Source organism: Oryx dammah, unplaced genomic scaffold (genome assembly GCF_014754425.2).
Source record: "Oryx dammah isolate SB20612 unplaced genomic scaffold, SCBI_Odam_1.1 HiC_scaffold_20, whole genome shotgun sequence".
Lineage (NCBI taxonomy): Eukaryota > Metazoa > Chordata > Mammalia > Artiodactyla > Bovidae > Oryx > Oryx dammah.
Window position 1 is genome coordinate 68,978,559 of NW_024070204.1, and position 17,797 is coordinate 68,996,355.

Below are 17,797 nucleotides of genomic sequence, written 5' to 3' on the forward strand. Positions count from 1 at the left end.
CTGGGTGAGGCAAAATAGGTCAGGGCACAAAACGCAGGAATTACTCACAGTCCTGGCCTGGCCTTTCGCTGTCAAAGAGGCGGAACACTGTCCGTCTGTCAGCCTGGCCCGGGGCTGCTTCTGGGATGATCAGAGAAATGAGAGTTTCTGGGTAGAGTCTGGGGTTTGGTAAGCGGATCTGCGCACTGACTCCTCCCTTTAAGGAGGGAGGAAGTGGGAGGGGAGGACCACGCAGAGCCCGCGTGAGGGGAGGAGAGGGACCTAGAGCAGGAGCCTCGGGAGCCGTGACGGTGGACTTGACCCTGCCCGGGCAGCCGGGTGTGCCTGTGCGTGCGGCTCTGCGTGTCACGTGCATGTGTATACACACGTGTGTGCACCTACACTTGCCTGCATCTGCAAGGGGCATGTATGTCCACTTCTTTGCAGTTTTGTCTGAAAACACACTCCCTCATGGTACTGCTGAGTTCATTGTCAAGAGGCTTTTTTTTTTTTTTTAATGCCTTCATCAACAAAACCTCTGATAAATGCTCAGTCCCCAGAGGTGAGGGGAAAGTTGCTTCCAAACATAAGAGTAAGATGAACTGGGCAGGCACAGAGAAGGCAAAGGGCCAAGGACGCCCCCCGTGTACGGCCCAGGTGTGGGCACATCTCTGCCACGCATCGGGCGATGCACCAGGCCGGTGGCCCCACTCACCTGGATGCAGAATTTCTCCTTCCATTTGAACGCCTTTATTTCCACAGACCGCCCCCCAACTGGGAAAGTGCAGCAGCCGCCTGTGCCTCCACAAAGGCCGATGCCCACCCTGCCTCCTTTGCACACGGGCGGCCGAATTCACCAGGTAGGCGCCATCCTTTCTCTTATGCTACCTCGTGTCCACTCAATGACTTCCTCTGTGGACAGAACAGACTGTAGACATCTCTATCCAACTGCAGCCAGCAAGAAAAAATTAGATGCAGGCTGGGAAATTCATACCCAAGTACAGTGGGCTTTTGTGGGGGATGAAATACTAGTGATTTTTATACACAGCATAATGCTTTTTATCACTGGTATTTTCTCTTTACCATAAACAATATAAGTTGTTTGTATAATAAAAAGTTTCCTTCTAATATTCATTGTGCTATTATTTCCCACTTTTGAAATAAGTGAAAACTATAAAATAAAATCTAAGAGGAACAAGTAAATGATGGTCCTACGGGGGGAGCCTGGTGGGCTTCCGTCTCTGAGTTCGCACAGAGTCAGACACGACTGAAGTGACTTAGCAGCAGCAGCAGCAGCAGCGGGCCTTCTCTCTCCTGAGAAAAGACTGGCACCACCTGCTGGCCAACACCTGAAATTCCATAGACAGAAAGCTTGGGACCAAGGAGTGTGATGTGATGAATCCAGGGAGACAGGGGCAGCAAACCACTGTTCCTCTTTCTTCAAGCTTACAGTTCCAGATTCCATGGATCAACTGAATAACAGGCACACCTCGTTTTGTTGCATTTGCTTTATTGCACTTCACAGATACGGTGATTTTAATAAATTGAAGATTTGTGACAACCCTGCCTTGTCAGATGATGTTTAGCATTTTAAAGCAATATTTTACAATTAAAATATGTATGTTGCTTTATTACACATAATACTATCACACACTTAATATATTCCAATATAGTATAAATGTAGCTTTTATATACAGGGGAAATTAAAAAAAAGGTGTGACTAGTGTTGATGAAAATCCAATTAGCAATCAAACTAAGAAGATTAAAAGATAATTTTATTCTAACATGGGGGGCAGACTCTCAGAAGCGCTGAGAACTGCTCCTTTAGTCAGGAGCTAGAGATTCAGTTTCATACATTTTTGAGAGAAAGACTCATGTGTGATACTCACAAGTTAACATTATACATAAAGTTCACCAGAGCTGTTTTGGTCAGGTGTGCAGAGTAAGCCTTTAGGTCAGTGCAACCCCCTGACAGGATGAGAAAGAAATACTAAACTTAAAAATAATAGTGGTGGTATCAGAAGAAAGGGACCATTTCCCCCCAGGTTTGTTTATATCCTCCTGTCTTGAGGAGGTCTGGTTAGTGCAGATGTATATTGCACAGTAGGAAAGGGCCATCACAAATGGGCACATACTATATGTGTTTCAGTTCTGAGTTGGTCTGATTATCCTGCCAGAGAGAAATTTATGATTTTCCCATTCACTAGCCTTATTTTGATTTTTGCTTCATTGTGGTGATCTGGAACCAAACCCCCAATATCTCCGAGGTCTGCTTGTATCCGAAGAGACCCAGAGAAGTTCAGGCTCAGGAGTCCACAGCTGGACATGTGCTCTCTCCACAAGGACTGCAGCACTCGGACAGCCATGGTTAAGGCCAGGCGTCAGAGCTAAGGGCCACAGAGGACGCGTTTTCCCCGAAGCTCGAAATCCAGACCACACCACCACTGGGACAGTCTGTCTAAGAACAGATGGCTTCCTCCTGCTTTTGCAGGTTTATTACAAAGGGAGCTCATGGAGCTGAATTTATCTACACATGGGTTTTGCTCTTGAAATCTGCAGCTCACTCTTGGGATGCAGAATCTCATTCATTCAATCTGCAGATACTTAGTGAGCAGCAGCACCCAGCAGTGTTCTGGGAATCGAGCACGGACAAGACAAATAAGGTCCCTGCTTTCATGAAATTTTCACTTGGGTTGGGGGAGATGAATAATCAGCAAGTAAAGAGATGCATAAACAAGGCAATTTGCATAGTATGTGTAGTTAGGGAGACAGGAGACCAGGGAACGTGATGGTGGGTGGAGAGGTGACATTGAGCTGGACAGCGTGAGACAGCTGTGGTGAGAGCTGGGAAAAGAATATTGCAGGCAGAGGAAGATACAAGTATGGAGATTCAGAAGATGCACAAGCATGAGATTTTGCAGGAACCGCAAGAAGGTACTTAGAGTGAGAGCCCAGTGGGCCCTGGAGAGAGGAGCACACAAAGGTGGCGGAAGGGTGGACAGGAGTCAGCCCAGGCAGGGCCTTGCAGGCCCTGGTGGTTTTAGTTTTGTTCCTAATGTGATAGGAGCCACTAGAAAGCTTGGCAGAGGAGTGACATGCAGAAAATGCTCTCCCAGAGTGTGGAACAGGGAGCTCAGTTCACGTGAGAAATGGACAGGTGTGTACCTGTCCATGGGATGGAGAACAGTGAACAGATTCAGACCTATTTGGGGGTATAAAGCTCTCAGGGCTTGCTGACGGGTTGGAAATGCTTCCTAACATGTGGATTTCTGTTACAGCAGCCACTACCCCCACCCCAGCCCAACCACGAAGAGCCTAGCAGAAGCAGGAACCACAAAACGGCCAAGCGTGAGTACGGGGCCACCCTCTCTTGCCCACCTGCCCTCCTCCCCCAGCCCACGCTCTTTTCTGTGAATTGACTTCAGTCTCTTTCCCTTCCAGTCCCTGCTCCTTCCATAGACAGAAGCACGAAACCAGCCCTAGATCGCTCGTTAGTTCCGTTTGACAGAGAGCCCTTCACACTAGGTTGGTATTTTTCATATTTGTTGCTCAGTAATAGTGGCCAAGAAGAGCTGGACACGGGTTGGCAGCTGAACAACAGCAACACAACAGTGGCTGACTGGTGACTCAGCTGGTAAAGAAGCCGCCTGCACCGCAGGAACTCTGGGTGCCATCCCTGGGTCAGGAGGATCCCCTGGAGAAGGCAATGACTACCCACTCCAGTATTCTTGCCTGGGAAATCGCATGGACAGAGGAGCCTGGCGCGCTGTGGTCCATGGGGTCGCAAAAAGTTGGACACAATCAAGAGACTAACAACACAGAAGCAACTATAGTGGCCGATATCAATGCATGCTTACTGCGTGCTTTTCCTGGGCACCACCTCATTTAACTGTCGCCACAGTCCTAGGGAGAGGGGACTGTTAGAATTATCCTCGTTGTACAGAGGAGGAAACCGAGACATGAAGAAGTCACTTCCCAAGGTCACTCAGATGCCAGGTGATGGGGGTGGAGACCCAAGCTCAGAGCTCCTGTCCTGCGCCCTGTGCTGGGCCTGCTTCTCCATGGGCACCATCTGTGCACACACACCCATCACATGGTCCTCCTGAAGGACGACGGGCAAGCATCTGGGCTAGGAGGCAGAGGCCAGGGAGGGCTGCTGTTGGCTGCCTTGGCTGCTAACTGAGCAGCTCACTGACCACAGGGACATTGTTTTTTCAGAGCTGTCTCCTTACTTATAAGGTGGATGCTCTATAATGAGAAAATACTTAGTGAAACCCTAAGGTGCTATTCAGATGTCAGAGTTGTCTTTTGTTGTGTGTATCATTGACCAAGCTGTGGGTATACTACAGTCCTTTCCTCCAGAATGGATTCAGAGTATTCTTGGATGGCAACTACCTCTACTTAAAGCTATCTTTAATTCATTTCTAAAACTTAGCTACAGGGTACTGAGCACTTATTATGGGGCAAGTGCTTCAGCCACCACAAATAAGTTATAGTATCTCTGGGTATTTCCAGGGGGACCAGTTCCAGGATCCTTGTGGATATGAAAATCCAGGGATACTCAAGTCCCTTATATAAAATGGTGTTTTCATATAACTTCTGTGTATCCTTCCATGAACTTTAAATCATCTCTAGATTACTCATAATACCCAATACAATATAAATTCTATGTATGTAATTGTAAACACAATATAAATACACATACAAGGTTGCCAGTGCATGGCAAATTCAAGTTTTGCTTTTTAGATCTCTCTGGAGTTATTGTTTCCAAATGTTTTGATCTAAGGTTGGTAGATCGTGGGCACAGAGCCCACGGACATGGAGAGTTACTTCCACATCATCCCTAGTCGTCACTGCAGGCCCACAAAGCGGGGTGCATTATCATCCCCACTTTGCAGATGATAAAGCTGAGGTTCAGAGAGGTTCAGGTAATTTCCCCAAATTGCAGAACTAGGTGCAGGATTTGAATTCGACTTGTATCTGAACCCAAGTCTTTCTGACTTCAAAGTGGATGCCCTCTTCTACCATGTCTTGCTGCAGTTGGAGACCCTGGATTTTCCTTGCTGGGGAGCTCTGGGGAAGGAGTTCTGAGCCTTGAGGGATAAGGAACCTGGAATCCAGCCCCACCCTAGCCCTTCTTTAGCTACATAGTGAGCAAAGCATTTAGCCCTTGTGGCCTCTGTCCCTCTTTTGTCGGCAAAATGTCAGTTCTCGGATTTGATGCTATGCTTGCCACAGTTTCCCTGAACTGCGTCATAACTCTGCTAGTTCATGCAAGCTATGTCAACTATCTGAGTTTAAAGTGGCCTGTGGCAGAGGGCTGGACATGTTGTATGAAGATGAAGACAGAGACTGGACTTCAGACTCCAGCCCTTCTTACTACCATGAGCCAAAGGGTCAGAAAATTGTAATACTGATGTCAAATCTTTCAGGGTCACTTCCTGTACAAAAGTTACCCTTTTAAAATATTTTTGTTTTTATTTAGTTTTCTTTTGAAAGACACCTTTTCTTGACAGTACTAGCTCTACCCTTGAACCCCTTATCCATGGTGCTTTGGGAGAATTAACCTCTTAAAATGCTCAGACTTTTATCAGGAGGCTCCTAACATGCCCTGGGAATATGCATAAACCGCCAGACGTTTTTCAGAAAATCTATTCAGGTCTAATGATATAAATCTGTTTCCTGGGTATCCCTCTAAAGTAGGGTTTCCATATGAAACCAAAATTTTATAAATACCATCCAAACTACTCATAAGCAGCCAGCTCTTCACAGTGAGACAAGATTCTTAGGACATATTTTGGGCTGGACATGTATTCAGTCTTTGAGGAATAAATTGTGTCTCAAAAATGCAGCTCCCCTCTTACAGGGTGTTGACTGAGCTGGGAGGTGGACGGAGGGGAAGAAAGAGGAGCCATCTAACAATTCTCAGCACCTACGGGTCAGTGCTGGCCTTGTGTATAAATTGTCACCTGATCCTTAGAGCAAATCTATGCAGTTTAACACATAATTCCCATTTTACAGGTGAAGAAATTGAGACTCAAAAATTTTAAGTAACTTGCTCAAAATCATATAAGATTTGCATCTAAGCCTGGCTGAATCCAGTTAACTAATGCTTTTATTACATTGAAGACATAGGGTATTACTCTGGGGAATTTCAGACAGAAGAAAAAATACATTGTTTTGAATGACTTTGCAATGCACGGTTCTCAGGTACACCTACCGTTTCTTCAGAAAGCCTACATGTCATCTGTTACAAAAGACAAGTAAAAGAAGAAAAGGAAGGGAGGGCGGGAAGGAAAGAGAGGGAGAGAAGAAAGTAAGAGAGAAAAACAAAAGTCAAAGCAAAATGATTTGCAGCCCACCGGAGGAATCTCCTGAAACTCTGAACCCCAAATTAAATTTTTTTCAGGAACTAAATGCAATACCTTTATGCAATGGCAAGTGTACCACAGGACTGAAGGAAGATTGACCCCTCTGTGGCAAATGAGTTTATTTCAGATATGCAAATAAACTTAGGCTGTACAAAGCAGCTCTTGGCCAATGAAAGAGGCACAAAATTTCAAGAAAGCATTAATCCTTTTCAGCATCAATTATATTAAGACATTTTGGAAAGAAGCTCAGAATTCACAATACTGCTTCCATGTACACAACGCTGTGTGACCCTTGGGTGAAGTCACTTAATTTGTCTGAGACTATAAAATTAGGTGCTCTTGTAAGGGACCCTCCAGGTCTAAAGCTGATGATTCCTCAATGTGTTGTGTGTGTTAAGTCACTTCATTTGTGCCCAACTCTTTGTGACCTATGGACTGCAGCCTGCCAGACTTCTCTGTCCGTGGGATTCTCCAGGCAAGAACACTGGAGTGGGTTGCCATTCCCTGCTCCAGGGGATCTTTCTGACCCAGGGATCGAACCCAAGTCTCTTAGGTCTCCTGCACTGGCAGGCAGGTTCTTTACCACTAGCACCACCAGGGAAGCCCATGATTCCTCACTGCTTAAACCCAATTATCCCTCTTAGGGGCTGGGATTCAGTTTCATCAAAAGTTTCAAAGCTTAGCTGTTACATGCAAGGCTTATTTGCTGTTTGTAATTTACAGGAAAGAAGCCAGCGATTTCTGACAAGGTGAGTTTTCTCCTTGTTTTGTTTTGTTTGTTTTTGCTCTGTTTTGTATCTTGCCTTTGTTCTGTGGAAAGTGCCGAGAATACTCACCTATCTTCCCTCCTGCCTTGCAGCCCTCGGTCCTAGGGGGAAGGTGAGTGACTCTGGGTACCTGTGTGTTGCTACAGGGCGTGTGCTGAATGACTTTAGCTTGTTTCTCATCCATCCTTTCTCTCAACACTGCAGGCCTCCTGGGGAGCATTTGCCCAAGATACCAAAGCCCCCATTACCGCCAGCCACGGAAAGGCATGACAGAGGCGGCCCCCTGCCAGGGAAGAAGCCACCCGTGCCAAGGTAAGTGTCTTCTGTTGCTTGGGTTGTGGCACAGAAGGGGTGATGTGAACTGCTGCCTTGGATCAGTTAGCTCCGCACGGGACCCAAGACCATGGTGCTCCTGGAGGGGAGTGGGCTCGTTTTGCCGCCGGGGCTTGAGGGATGTTCAGGCTTCTCAGGTTGGATGCAGAGGGCCTGGCTCACTTTATAGGACAAGGCGATTCACACAGAGAGGCGTGAACAGATGGTTCCTCTGGAGCACGGGAGCAGCACCGTTTGTGGAGACCTTCTCAGCCAGTCTGATTTCTGGTTGCATTTTCCTTCCACCACAAGGCGCAGCACTGCACCTACCATTTTGTAACCACGCAGGCGGTGGAGAGGACATCGCTGTGCCCGGCTTCCTCACCGCTCAACCACATTTTATAGTGGCAGAGCACCCGTCAGCTCTAACATTTCTAACTTTACTATGCAGTCTCCAGGGACCCATTAACCAAATGGCACAAACATCGCTGGGCCAGGCCCAGCTCTGCTCCTTACTAAGGACAAAACCAAGGCTTCCATCAACCTCATCTGTGCAACCAGGATTCAAAATTATGATCCTTGCTTGGCTAATGTGAGGATGAAATCAGGGCCAGGGCCAGGGCCAGAGTGCACTGGTAAAGCCTTAGCAACTGAATTAATGTTTTAATGGTATATTCTAAAATATCAAAACAAATGCCAAAAATAGCATAGTGAACAAAATAGCGAAGTTTTAAATAAACAAGATGAGGTCATATGAATCACTCATCAGGGGGCAAATTGCTAGCAAACTGTCCCCCTCGGGCCCTCTCTGTGAGGACATGATGTGAGCCCATGAAGGCTGCTGCCCACCGCAGGTCTAAGGCCGCCGCCAAATCTGCTTGGCCAGTTTGTCCATCTGGAGAAAGGGACCAAAGCAGCAGCTTTTCCCAGCTGTCTTTCCTTCACACCAAGGGTGAGCCCCAAGACGGCTGTTCTCAAACATCAGCAAAGGAGCATGTTTCCTCAAATGCTTTTATTTGCTTAGAGAGACATCCACTCAGGGAAATTTAATAGCTACTAAAGAGTTTGTTGACAAAACTATTTTTCTTTAATGTAATTATTTGCTGCAGTTGCTAAACAGAATAGAGGCTTGCCTAGCTCAGCTCACAATAATGACAGAACATTGAGTCATCAAGGCTCCATCTCCCCTGCTTTTCTTCTGTTTTTTTTTTTTTTGCTTCCCATTTTATTACGGCTCAGTGGGTTTGATTTCTCGATATTAGATTAAGTGAAACTATTTATATTCTTTGAAACTCTTTATGCTCAGTTCTTTTTCTTTGCCCTGATTCATTTCAGGCATATGCGGGGACCAGAGAGAAGAGAAAATGTAAGTACAGAACATCATTTGGTGAATGCTCGGCCCAGGGAAACCAGTGTAGACTCTGCAGATGTTGAGGCTCTGTCTCAGCCTTCAGTGAAGTCCAGTGCTGGAAGCCAGGCCTACATACAGTAGGCTCCTGAATACCGGTGTCTTTGGGGTCTCCATCTTTCCCTCCTGCCCAGAATGCTGCATGGCTTAGCTCCTGTCCCTCTGAAGGTTCCCAGGAAGGTTAGGTTAATTGCAACCCCATTACCAGGTGGTAGTGAGCAAGGGGATTGGCAAGTAGGTAGAAGGGAGGAAAAGTAAGGCATGCTCTAGGGTCTGGCCTCCCAGAAACTCTCATAGGCCTCTGTTTCCCCCTTGAATATCTCTATGGCCTAAGAAAGAGAGGAAATAGCATTTATGGAATGTATGCTGTGCCCATGTTGCCAACCTAGCAGACATGCCCAGGACTGCTCAGTTTTAGCAATGACAGTCTCATGTCCCAAGAACTTCATCAATGTTAGGCAAATGAGGACCAAGACAGTCATTCCAACTTCACATTTCCTTTGCATTGACTGTCCCTAGGAGGAGTCATTGTTTCCCTTTCACTAATAAGAACTTGAAGTTCAGAAGGGTAAGATACTCATTGCAAGTTGCACAGCTGGGAGATAGCCAGGATTGAAACCCAGGTCTGCCTGACTTCCTCTGTACTGTAAACTGCCTGAAGAAGGCCGTCACACCTGTGCCCTGCTCAAGGGCTCCGTCCATAGGTGCCTGGTGTGCCATAGCTCTATGCCAAATGGTATGCTTATTCTGATGAAGTGCTGAGATGCAATGCAGATGAAGTACTGAGATATAAGATGTAATGGATATGCTCCAGTGTGCTAAGGGGCATCTGATCACAGGATGCGCTACAGAGGAGGAGTGAAGAAAGTGATGTATAAGGACTGAAAAGTTAAGTGTGACTTCTTAGCGCTGTGGTCATTGAATGATGGGGAGACACAGGATAGTCACTCCAAGGCAAAGCTCAGCGCCCTTCAGCCTCAGGAGTGTCCTGACTAAGGCAGGCATGGGCAGTGCCCGTGGAGCCTGTGGGAAGAGTGAGGACAGCAGGTTGGTTTCAGAGCCACAGGGGCAAAGAGGAGAGAAGGTTGAAAATGAGGGTAATATCACATTCCCAAGGATCCCTATCTCTGGAAGGACTGACACTTGTTGTCATGAGAATCTAAAAATCTTATGTTTTGGACCAGAGGAGACATGCTTGCAGCAGTGTCAAAGATCAAGTTCATTCTGGGGATTCCATAAGTCCATGTGTGAGATTTCCCTGGTGGCTCAGACGGTAAAGCGTCTGCCTACAATGCGGGAGACCCGGGTTTGATCCCTGGGTCGGGAAGATCCTCTGGAGAAGGAAATGGCGACCCACTCCAGGATTCTTGCCTGGAAAATCCCATGGACAGAGGAGCCTGGTAGACTACAGTCCATGGGGTTGCAAAGAGTCGGACACGACTGAGCGACTAAACTTTTCTAAGTCCATGTGTATTTATCTGTGCCGCCTTTTGTTAGGATTCCTTCCCAGTTGGCCAACCTGGATGAGTGATTCTGGCTATGAGCCATCTTGCCTCATCTCAGTGGCAGGACTAAGGATAACAAAATTTATTGAGCACTCAAACATACCAGGCACAAGTAGTAACTAACTTAATCCTCACAACAGCACTTGAGGAAGGTGCTTGTTCATCACTACTGTCCTAGCCTAACAAAACAAGTCCGAGTTGACAATTCTGGTCTACTAGTCAATGGCAAAATTATTTTTGCCTCTCTGAACATCATTTCCTATCTAAGGAGTAGAGCATAGAGCCCCTCCCTTACCTATTTCAGAAGGCTGTCCTAAAGATGTGCTGCACCAAGTGGGCACGCCTTGGAAGCTATTTTCAGACCATAAGGCTGTATGAACTTAGGCAAACTCCAGGAGACGGTGTGGGACAGCGACGCCTGGCATGCTGCAGTCCACGGTTGTCGCGAGGAGTCAGACACGACTTGGCGACAGAGAAACGACAAGGCTTTGAACCAGAGTGGTCAGTGCAAAGCCGAGACCCAGAGAAGGTTAGGCTTTGGGTCAGAGAGATTAGGTGTGAATCAATTTCTGTAACCCTTGGCAAGGTAGGAGTGCTTCTTGGGCAGCGTGTTTTCATTTGTAAAATGAAAATATTAAATTCTTGAAGAGTTGCTTGAAGAATTGGATAAAATATTGCATATGAGTCTGGGAGACATAGTAGATATCATCATTATTAGTATCTCTAGGGCTGTTTAGACACTTCAGAACCTATTTTAAGTATATGAACAGTGTTTCAGATGGGAATGTCTTTAAATGATTATTTGTATTAAGAAATCATACATTATTTAGCAAGTTCTACTGTTCTCCACAGTACCTTTGTTGTGGAGACACCCAACTGCTAAAGAAAGAAAACAGAGGCATTTCTATGATTGAGAAATACATTTTTCTTTGAGAAGTTGTGCTTTGATGATAAATTAATCTTTTTTTTTCTTCCCCTTACCAGGATGAAGATGATGGTATGTTTAGAAAGACTTTCTTACAACTTGTAAACTTTCCTTTAGTTTTCTGTATTCAGATGGAATTAGTTAGTATAGAAACTCTGTAGAATCCATTATAATTGTAAAATTAGTATTGAGCATATGTCTGGCAGTTGGTATACTGTATAACTATAATAAAATGGAATTACTTGGCTGGATTACCAAAAAGAACTGCTAAGTTCATGTATAACAGTGCAAATTATTAAAACTTACTAGTACAGCAAAATTGAAAATCACACGTACAGTATGATAGACAGCATTCCAGTATTTAAGCTCTCTAATGCATTTGGGTAAAGGATTACTAACTATATATGAATGGCATGGCATAAAATTTGTCTTTCATTAAAAAAAACTTGTGAATCATTTCTGAAATTCATATGGTTTCTAACTGACAATTTTCTGACAAGTTAACATTTTAAAAACGAAAAAAAAAATGTACTATGAAGAATGATGGAGAATGGCAGCATTTGAAACTGTGTTTTGAGGTGGTAAACCATCGAGAAAAACCCTATGGGGTGGGCATCCACCCCACCACTTCCTAATGACATTTGATCTTTTCAATTTTTGTATCTCCCTTTACACTAGCTGTTTTTAACCAGGGAGCAGTTTGGGGATGGATGGTCCTGTGACACTTGGATTCTGACAATCTTTCCTTTTTCTTTTCCTCTGAAGTACATCAAAGACTGCCGCCCCAGCCATCACCTCTCCCCATGACCTCCAACACCTTCCCTTCAAGATCTACCAAGCCATCGCCCAAGAACTCCCTCCCATTAACTCACTCATCTGGAGCCTTCTCAGAAAGGTGTGTGCTGAATCATTCAGTTCTAACCTAGCATAACGTCTGGGGCCACTGATATTGAGCTAATGTCAGGTGGGTTGAGGAAGAGAGAAAGAAGTCACCAGTCATAGGGTCAGAATATTTTGGGTCTTAGGAAAGAAAACCAAGCTGAGCATAAAGAATGTTCAAATGCGCATATTAACTCACTGCTGTCCTCTGAATGCTGTGCTTGGGGAGAAGAGAGGTACAGAATTGACTGCCCTGTCATGGCCCCAGACAGAATGGACTCTTTGGCAGGAAACGGGGAATGTTTTTTACTCTGTAGGTTAAAAACAAGCGAACAGTCCAGAAGCCCAATTAATTACTTGGAGTTCACCCTCCATCTTGGGTGGGAATGCCCATCCAATGTGCCGTGCGCTGGCAGGCATGGAATGCTCACTGTACGGGCTCTGTCCCCAGCAGGTCTGGTTTCTCAGCAGCAAGAGTGTTTCTCAGGACCCATGAGGAGGCGGGCTTTCCAGAAGGAGAGGCACAGACAGGAGGAAGACTCAGGGCATTCCCCATAGATAAGCCCTCGGGCTGTCTCCTGGCACCCCCGACGGTTCACCCACCAGCCTTTTCGGCTACTCTTCTCCTTTACTATCCAAAGGGAGAGGCCTAGTCCCTACCCTAAGGATGGAAGGAAACTCACCCACCAGTAAGGTCCTTCCACTCTGCTAGGTATCTGGAAGGGTTCTCATTTGTTTCATTTACCCCGGGTGCCTCTTGCTCTGATTTTCTGCTGTTTCTTCTCATCCTTCCAGGTGTTTTTCTTCTCCTACCACGTCTGCCACTTTCTTGTGCCGCCTCACCCCACCCTGAGCCCAGCCCTTTCCTTCATTCTTTCAAAACACCACTCGCACGAGATTTCTGAACAAAGCAGGCCTTTATCAGAAGTTTGGCCTAAAGGGTGGGGAAACTGCTGCTCAGTGTGGAGCAGACAGACTTTCAGAGCCTCCCAGTGGCCCTCCTCCCCCACTGTGCCCGCAGATGCAATTTCTGTCTGCTGTAGCACCAGCGAGCCCTCTATTTCTCATGCCTTCCCCTCTCCTTGTAGACCACTAGGCTCTGGGGAGTCACCATCCCGAACAACACGTGCATGGAATATATTTCCCTAACAGAAAGAGAAGCGTTCTCCCAGAGAACTTCTGTCGTGCTCCAGACTCAAAGTCCTCAGACTGCTGCTGCCTGTTTAAAGCAGCTTTTGAAGCTCTTTACACTGTTCTCTTGTTGCTTTTGTTCTTCATCTTGAGAAGCTCGTTAGACTTTGGCCTGGTCTTCCTGAGACAGGAGTGAAGTATGTTCAACAAGTTCCTTCTTTTTGCCCTGCCCCCGTGGTTTCAGGGAGGGGGTGAGAATAGTCAGAGAAGCAGCATTTCCCCAATTCAGGTCCCTCTCTGACCCCTTAACCCCGACCCAACTTAACATCTGTTCTTTTTTGTCTCCACAGTAACCCTAACTTTTCGCAGAGTGCCTCCCTGCCGCCTTACTTCTCTCAAGGTTTGTTCTCTGTGCTCTAGTGACCGACTCTAGCCAATGTGCCGTCATCCCAAAGCCTTTTGGCAAAAGTTTTGTTGTTTCCTAAAAGCATCTGACTTCCTTATTCAGCACTTCGGTTTCTGAAGTGTACCAAAGGTTGCTGTAGTGACAGGATACTCCACACAACAACAAAAACAACACACGGACGCACACACTCTTCCGCAGGAACGTACCCATGGCTTTATCTTCCCACACAGAACTTTTCTTCCCTGCTGTTTTTATATGATGCTTAGGATAGTGCTAGCTTTCTCTGTAGTTTTGATTTCTATAATGAATCTAACCTAGAGTGCTAGTTGAGGAACATGTTTAAAATACAGATTAAGGGACCCCAACCCCCAGGATTCTGATACAGTAAGTCTGGCTGAAGACCTGTATTTTCTAATAATACCTCCTTTGGGTGTCGATGGTAAGTATTTCTTGAGAGAGTCCTCAAACTTTAAAAGGCACGCAGATCACCTGGGAACTATGTTAGAATGCAGATTCTAATCAGTGGGTCTTGGATGGGACCCAGGGTTCTGCATTTCCAGCAAGCTTCCATGCGATTCCCAAGTTTCAAGTTCCCGCGGGTATTGCTGGTTCATGGACCACTTCAAGTAGAAACAAAGGCCTACACAGTAGGACTCGCTGTGTTTATTTTTTATCCCTAAAGACTTGCAAGTGACTAGCACATGGTGAGCACTTTAAAACATCTGTTGAATGACTGTCAGATGACTATGGAGAGTCACCCAAATCTAGTAAATAATTTTTTTTTCTCATGCTAGGAAACACATCTTGTGTTACCAGATTTTCTGATTTATTTTCAAGAAAACATAGAAATATGGCTTTTAATGTGAAATTACCTAATTTTTAAAGGTTGACTTAAGATTTAAAAATTCTGTGAGGAAAAAATAAAACACTTTTTTTGTAGTAGTAGTCATGTACACATGCAGGAACACGAGTATGTGTTATAAACAGAAAACTAATAAGTTTAAATTTTAACTTAAGAGTCGACTCTTTCTTTCAGGGGCATGTCTATCACATTTAGTTGGGTACATCGTGCCATATATGTATGAGATTCTACTGCTGACACCAGTGAAACCCACTGTATTTTCAATGTTTCCTAAGCATTTTAGGATATAGTGTCCTTATTCACTACAAGGCTTCCACAACTCCCCCCCACCCCTCAGTGGCCACAACTCATTATTTTGTAAACCTGCTTTGTGTCCCTTGTCCAGGCATCTGAGCTTGAGACACTTCACTTATAGCAGTATCTGCCAAAGTAAATTCCATAGACCTCTGCTTCTATGAGTTGGTGACAGAGATTATTAATATAAACAGTTGGCTTTTATTATTTTTTTGAATATAATCATCCCTCTAATACAGGAGGGGGGATTGTTTCCAGGACCCCCACCGATAACAAAATCCAAAGATGTTCAAGTTCTTTGTATAAAATGATGTAGCACAGTTGGCCCTTCACATCCACAGCTCCACATCCACAGACTTGGCTAACCCATTGGTTGAACCAGTCTGTAGTTGGCTGAATTCACCGATGTGGAAGCCATGAACGCAGAGGGCTTACTCTACTACCTTAATCAAAATTGATCCCTTTTCTCCTAAGAGTGCCAGGATACCTGGTCCTCAGTCTAACCCACTGGTTGCCCCAAGGTCAAGAAGATAAAGCATGTGCTTTACACTGGCCAAAAACCTGTCCCAGTTCCCTTGAGGATCTAGATATTAAGGGTGGAGGGTAACTGCAATGCAAAGTAATATATTGTCTGTCATGAATAGTGACTTTGTGGTGCTGACCTGCAGATGCTGATAGAGAATAATTCCTCAATTCTAAGACAGCCATACACTCTAGACCTTCATTACATGGCTTTCTCATATAGCTAGATTTCACTCACTCAACAAACATTATACAAGTGTCTGCATGTTGCATTGCAAAGGTTGTCATGGGGAAGGTCTGTTCAGGGACTGGGAGCCTTAGGAAGGAAGATCAGCAGCTCAGGCTAGCCCCATCTGCATCTCGAATAGTCCTGACTAGGAAGACTTGGACTCTTCAAGTAACTCTCCCCTCTCAGGGGCCCTGGGGCAGGCGATTTACCCTCTGTGGTGTATTAGATGTATTAGATGAAGTAACAGAGCTGGTGCAGAACCACCTGGAGTGCTTGTTAAATGCAGATTCTTGAGCCTGGGTGATTCAGGGTCCCCCTGGAATTCTCTTTTACGCACAGTCATGTTTGGGAATCACAAGTTCAAGTTCTGGCCCTGCCACGAAGACACACGATTTGTTTAGACTCTCTGAACCTTTGTTTCATGATATTCAAAAAGAAGACAAGACCCACCTTGTGGGGTTGCTGTGAGGATGAAAGGTCATGCACACAGGTGCCTTACTCAGGGCCTGGACACAGCAGTGCTGAAAAAATATCTGTTGAATGAACAAATGAGTGACGCATGAATTGTTAAGAGAACGTACAACTCACGGAATTTACCAGCCTGAAATAGCTGTTCTGGTATATAGAGACAGGTTTAGCAATTGCAGATCAACACAATCAAAACTTTCCTGAGATTAGGAAACACATTCTCTTGAAAAATTTCATGGAACTGTCAACAAGAAAAAAAAAAAAAGCATTAGAGAAGGTGGGGCACAAATGCTGGGTAATTACAGACTCTGACACAGGCTTCCTGATGGATCAGATACTGTCAGGGCCTCCTTCTATGTGAGTCTAACGGTTCTACTTCTGTAAGAAATTTGGTCAAGAACAGCTCTGGCTCTGAAAGCTAAGAATATTCAAGGTAGTTTCACCTCATCTTGGGTAAGTCACATTTTTGAAAATGAGAACATAATTATCTTGACCTCCACATTGTTACCACTTGGTGGTATATATGTAACTTGCTCAGTTAAGCAACCAATCAAATGTGCGGTGTAGTGTCTCAGAATTTCACTGGCATGGCTGCAGAATAGGGCCTGAAACAGCCCTTGTGGTTTTGAACAAGTGAAAGTTATTTTGGAAGCTGTGGTTTCTTGAAATGTTAATTGCTGGGAACAACTGCAAGGGCATTGTGGGGGGCGGGCAGTGATGGGCTATGACTAGTGAAAAATTGCTTAAAGTAAATTAACATTCAAAATGCTATACTTTCAAAGGCCCCATCAACAGACCACTTCCCAGAGTAGAAGGCAGGAACTTCTCGCCAGTTCCCAGCAAACCTAGACCGCAGTCCCCTGAGGAAGAACAGGTAATAAGGCATATGTTCCTATTTTATTTCTACACCAGCAAACGAATCATCAGAATCTTCCACTGAATAGTCTCCTATACTTTTATTTTCTTTTACTCTTAATTTTTTTAGTGAAAAATTGAGGGGAGAATTCAGTTGAAAAATATTATTTTTCCTTGATGTTCCTCTTCCAATGGCAAATGTGTGTTTCACATTAAACAGAAAAATAATTCTATTTTTCATCTATTTCTTAGTTTATGACATAGCATAAGTCATTTAACTGCTCATTAACCCAGTGTTTTTCATTAAATATATTATTATTCTAAACCGAAGAAATTATTACATCTAAATCTTTCCTGATTAGAGACTCGATTATCTATGAATGCTTATTTACCTCTACCTTGCGAATGAGCATATGATAAAAAGCAGTTCACACAAAATATCTTCTATTTAGCTTTACCTGAATGATTCTATATTCAAAGTAATAACACAAGTGTTTCACACTTCATGGAACTGAAGTGGTGATTTATGGAAATGATTACTTGGAGGCTTTTTTTTTTCCCACTTACTTATGTAACTACAAAATTTATTCCATTTTTAAAAATTTGCATTTTCAGAATTCATTAAATGAAGACTGGTATGTTTCTTATATTACCCGAACAGAGGCAGAAGCAGCTCTTAGAAAGATAAACCAGGTACTGTGCTACAAGTTTATTTTTTTAAGTATAGATTGAAGACGAGAAATGGGACTGACTTTTCCTGAGTACCAATGATGGGCTTTAGATACTGGCTCCAAGCTTGCTTTTCATAGCTGCTAACAACTAACAACAGATTCTTATTTTTCCAACCTCTCTTCCTACAGTTTGGATCATCCAATAAAACAAAA

The 17,797-nt window shown here is 44.6% G+C and overlaps 1 protein-coding gene across 1 annotated transcript in view; it reads left to right on the forward strand.

Moving 5' to 3' along the window:
* The window catches only part of LCP2 (lymphocyte cytosolic protein 2), a 47,884-nt gene that overhangs the window by 24,600 nt on the left and 5,487 nt on the right, over positions 1-17,797 (forward strand). Inside the window, exons 8-19 of the mRNA XM_040262778.1 lie at positions 742-839; positions 3,258-3,327; positions 3,421-3,504; positions 7,074-7,099; positions 7,210-7,229; positions 7,322-7,429; positions 8,765-8,795; positions 11,327-11,339; positions 12,033-12,162; positions 13,628-13,677; positions 16,841-16,932; positions 17,529-17,606. Coding sequence (XP_040118712.1) covers positions 742-839; positions 3,258-3,327; positions 3,421-3,504; positions 7,074-7,099; positions 7,210-7,229; positions 7,322-7,429; positions 8,765-8,795; positions 11,327-11,339; positions 12,033-12,162; positions 13,628-13,677; positions 16,841-16,932; positions 17,529-17,606 — 800 coding nt within the window. The remainder of the gene's footprint in view (positions 1-741; positions 840-3,257; positions 3,328-3,420; positions 3,505-7,073; positions 7,100-7,209; positions 7,230-7,321; positions 7,430-8,764; positions 8,796-11,326; positions 11,340-12,032; positions 12,163-13,627; positions 13,678-16,840; positions 16,933-17,528; positions 17,607-17,797) is intronic.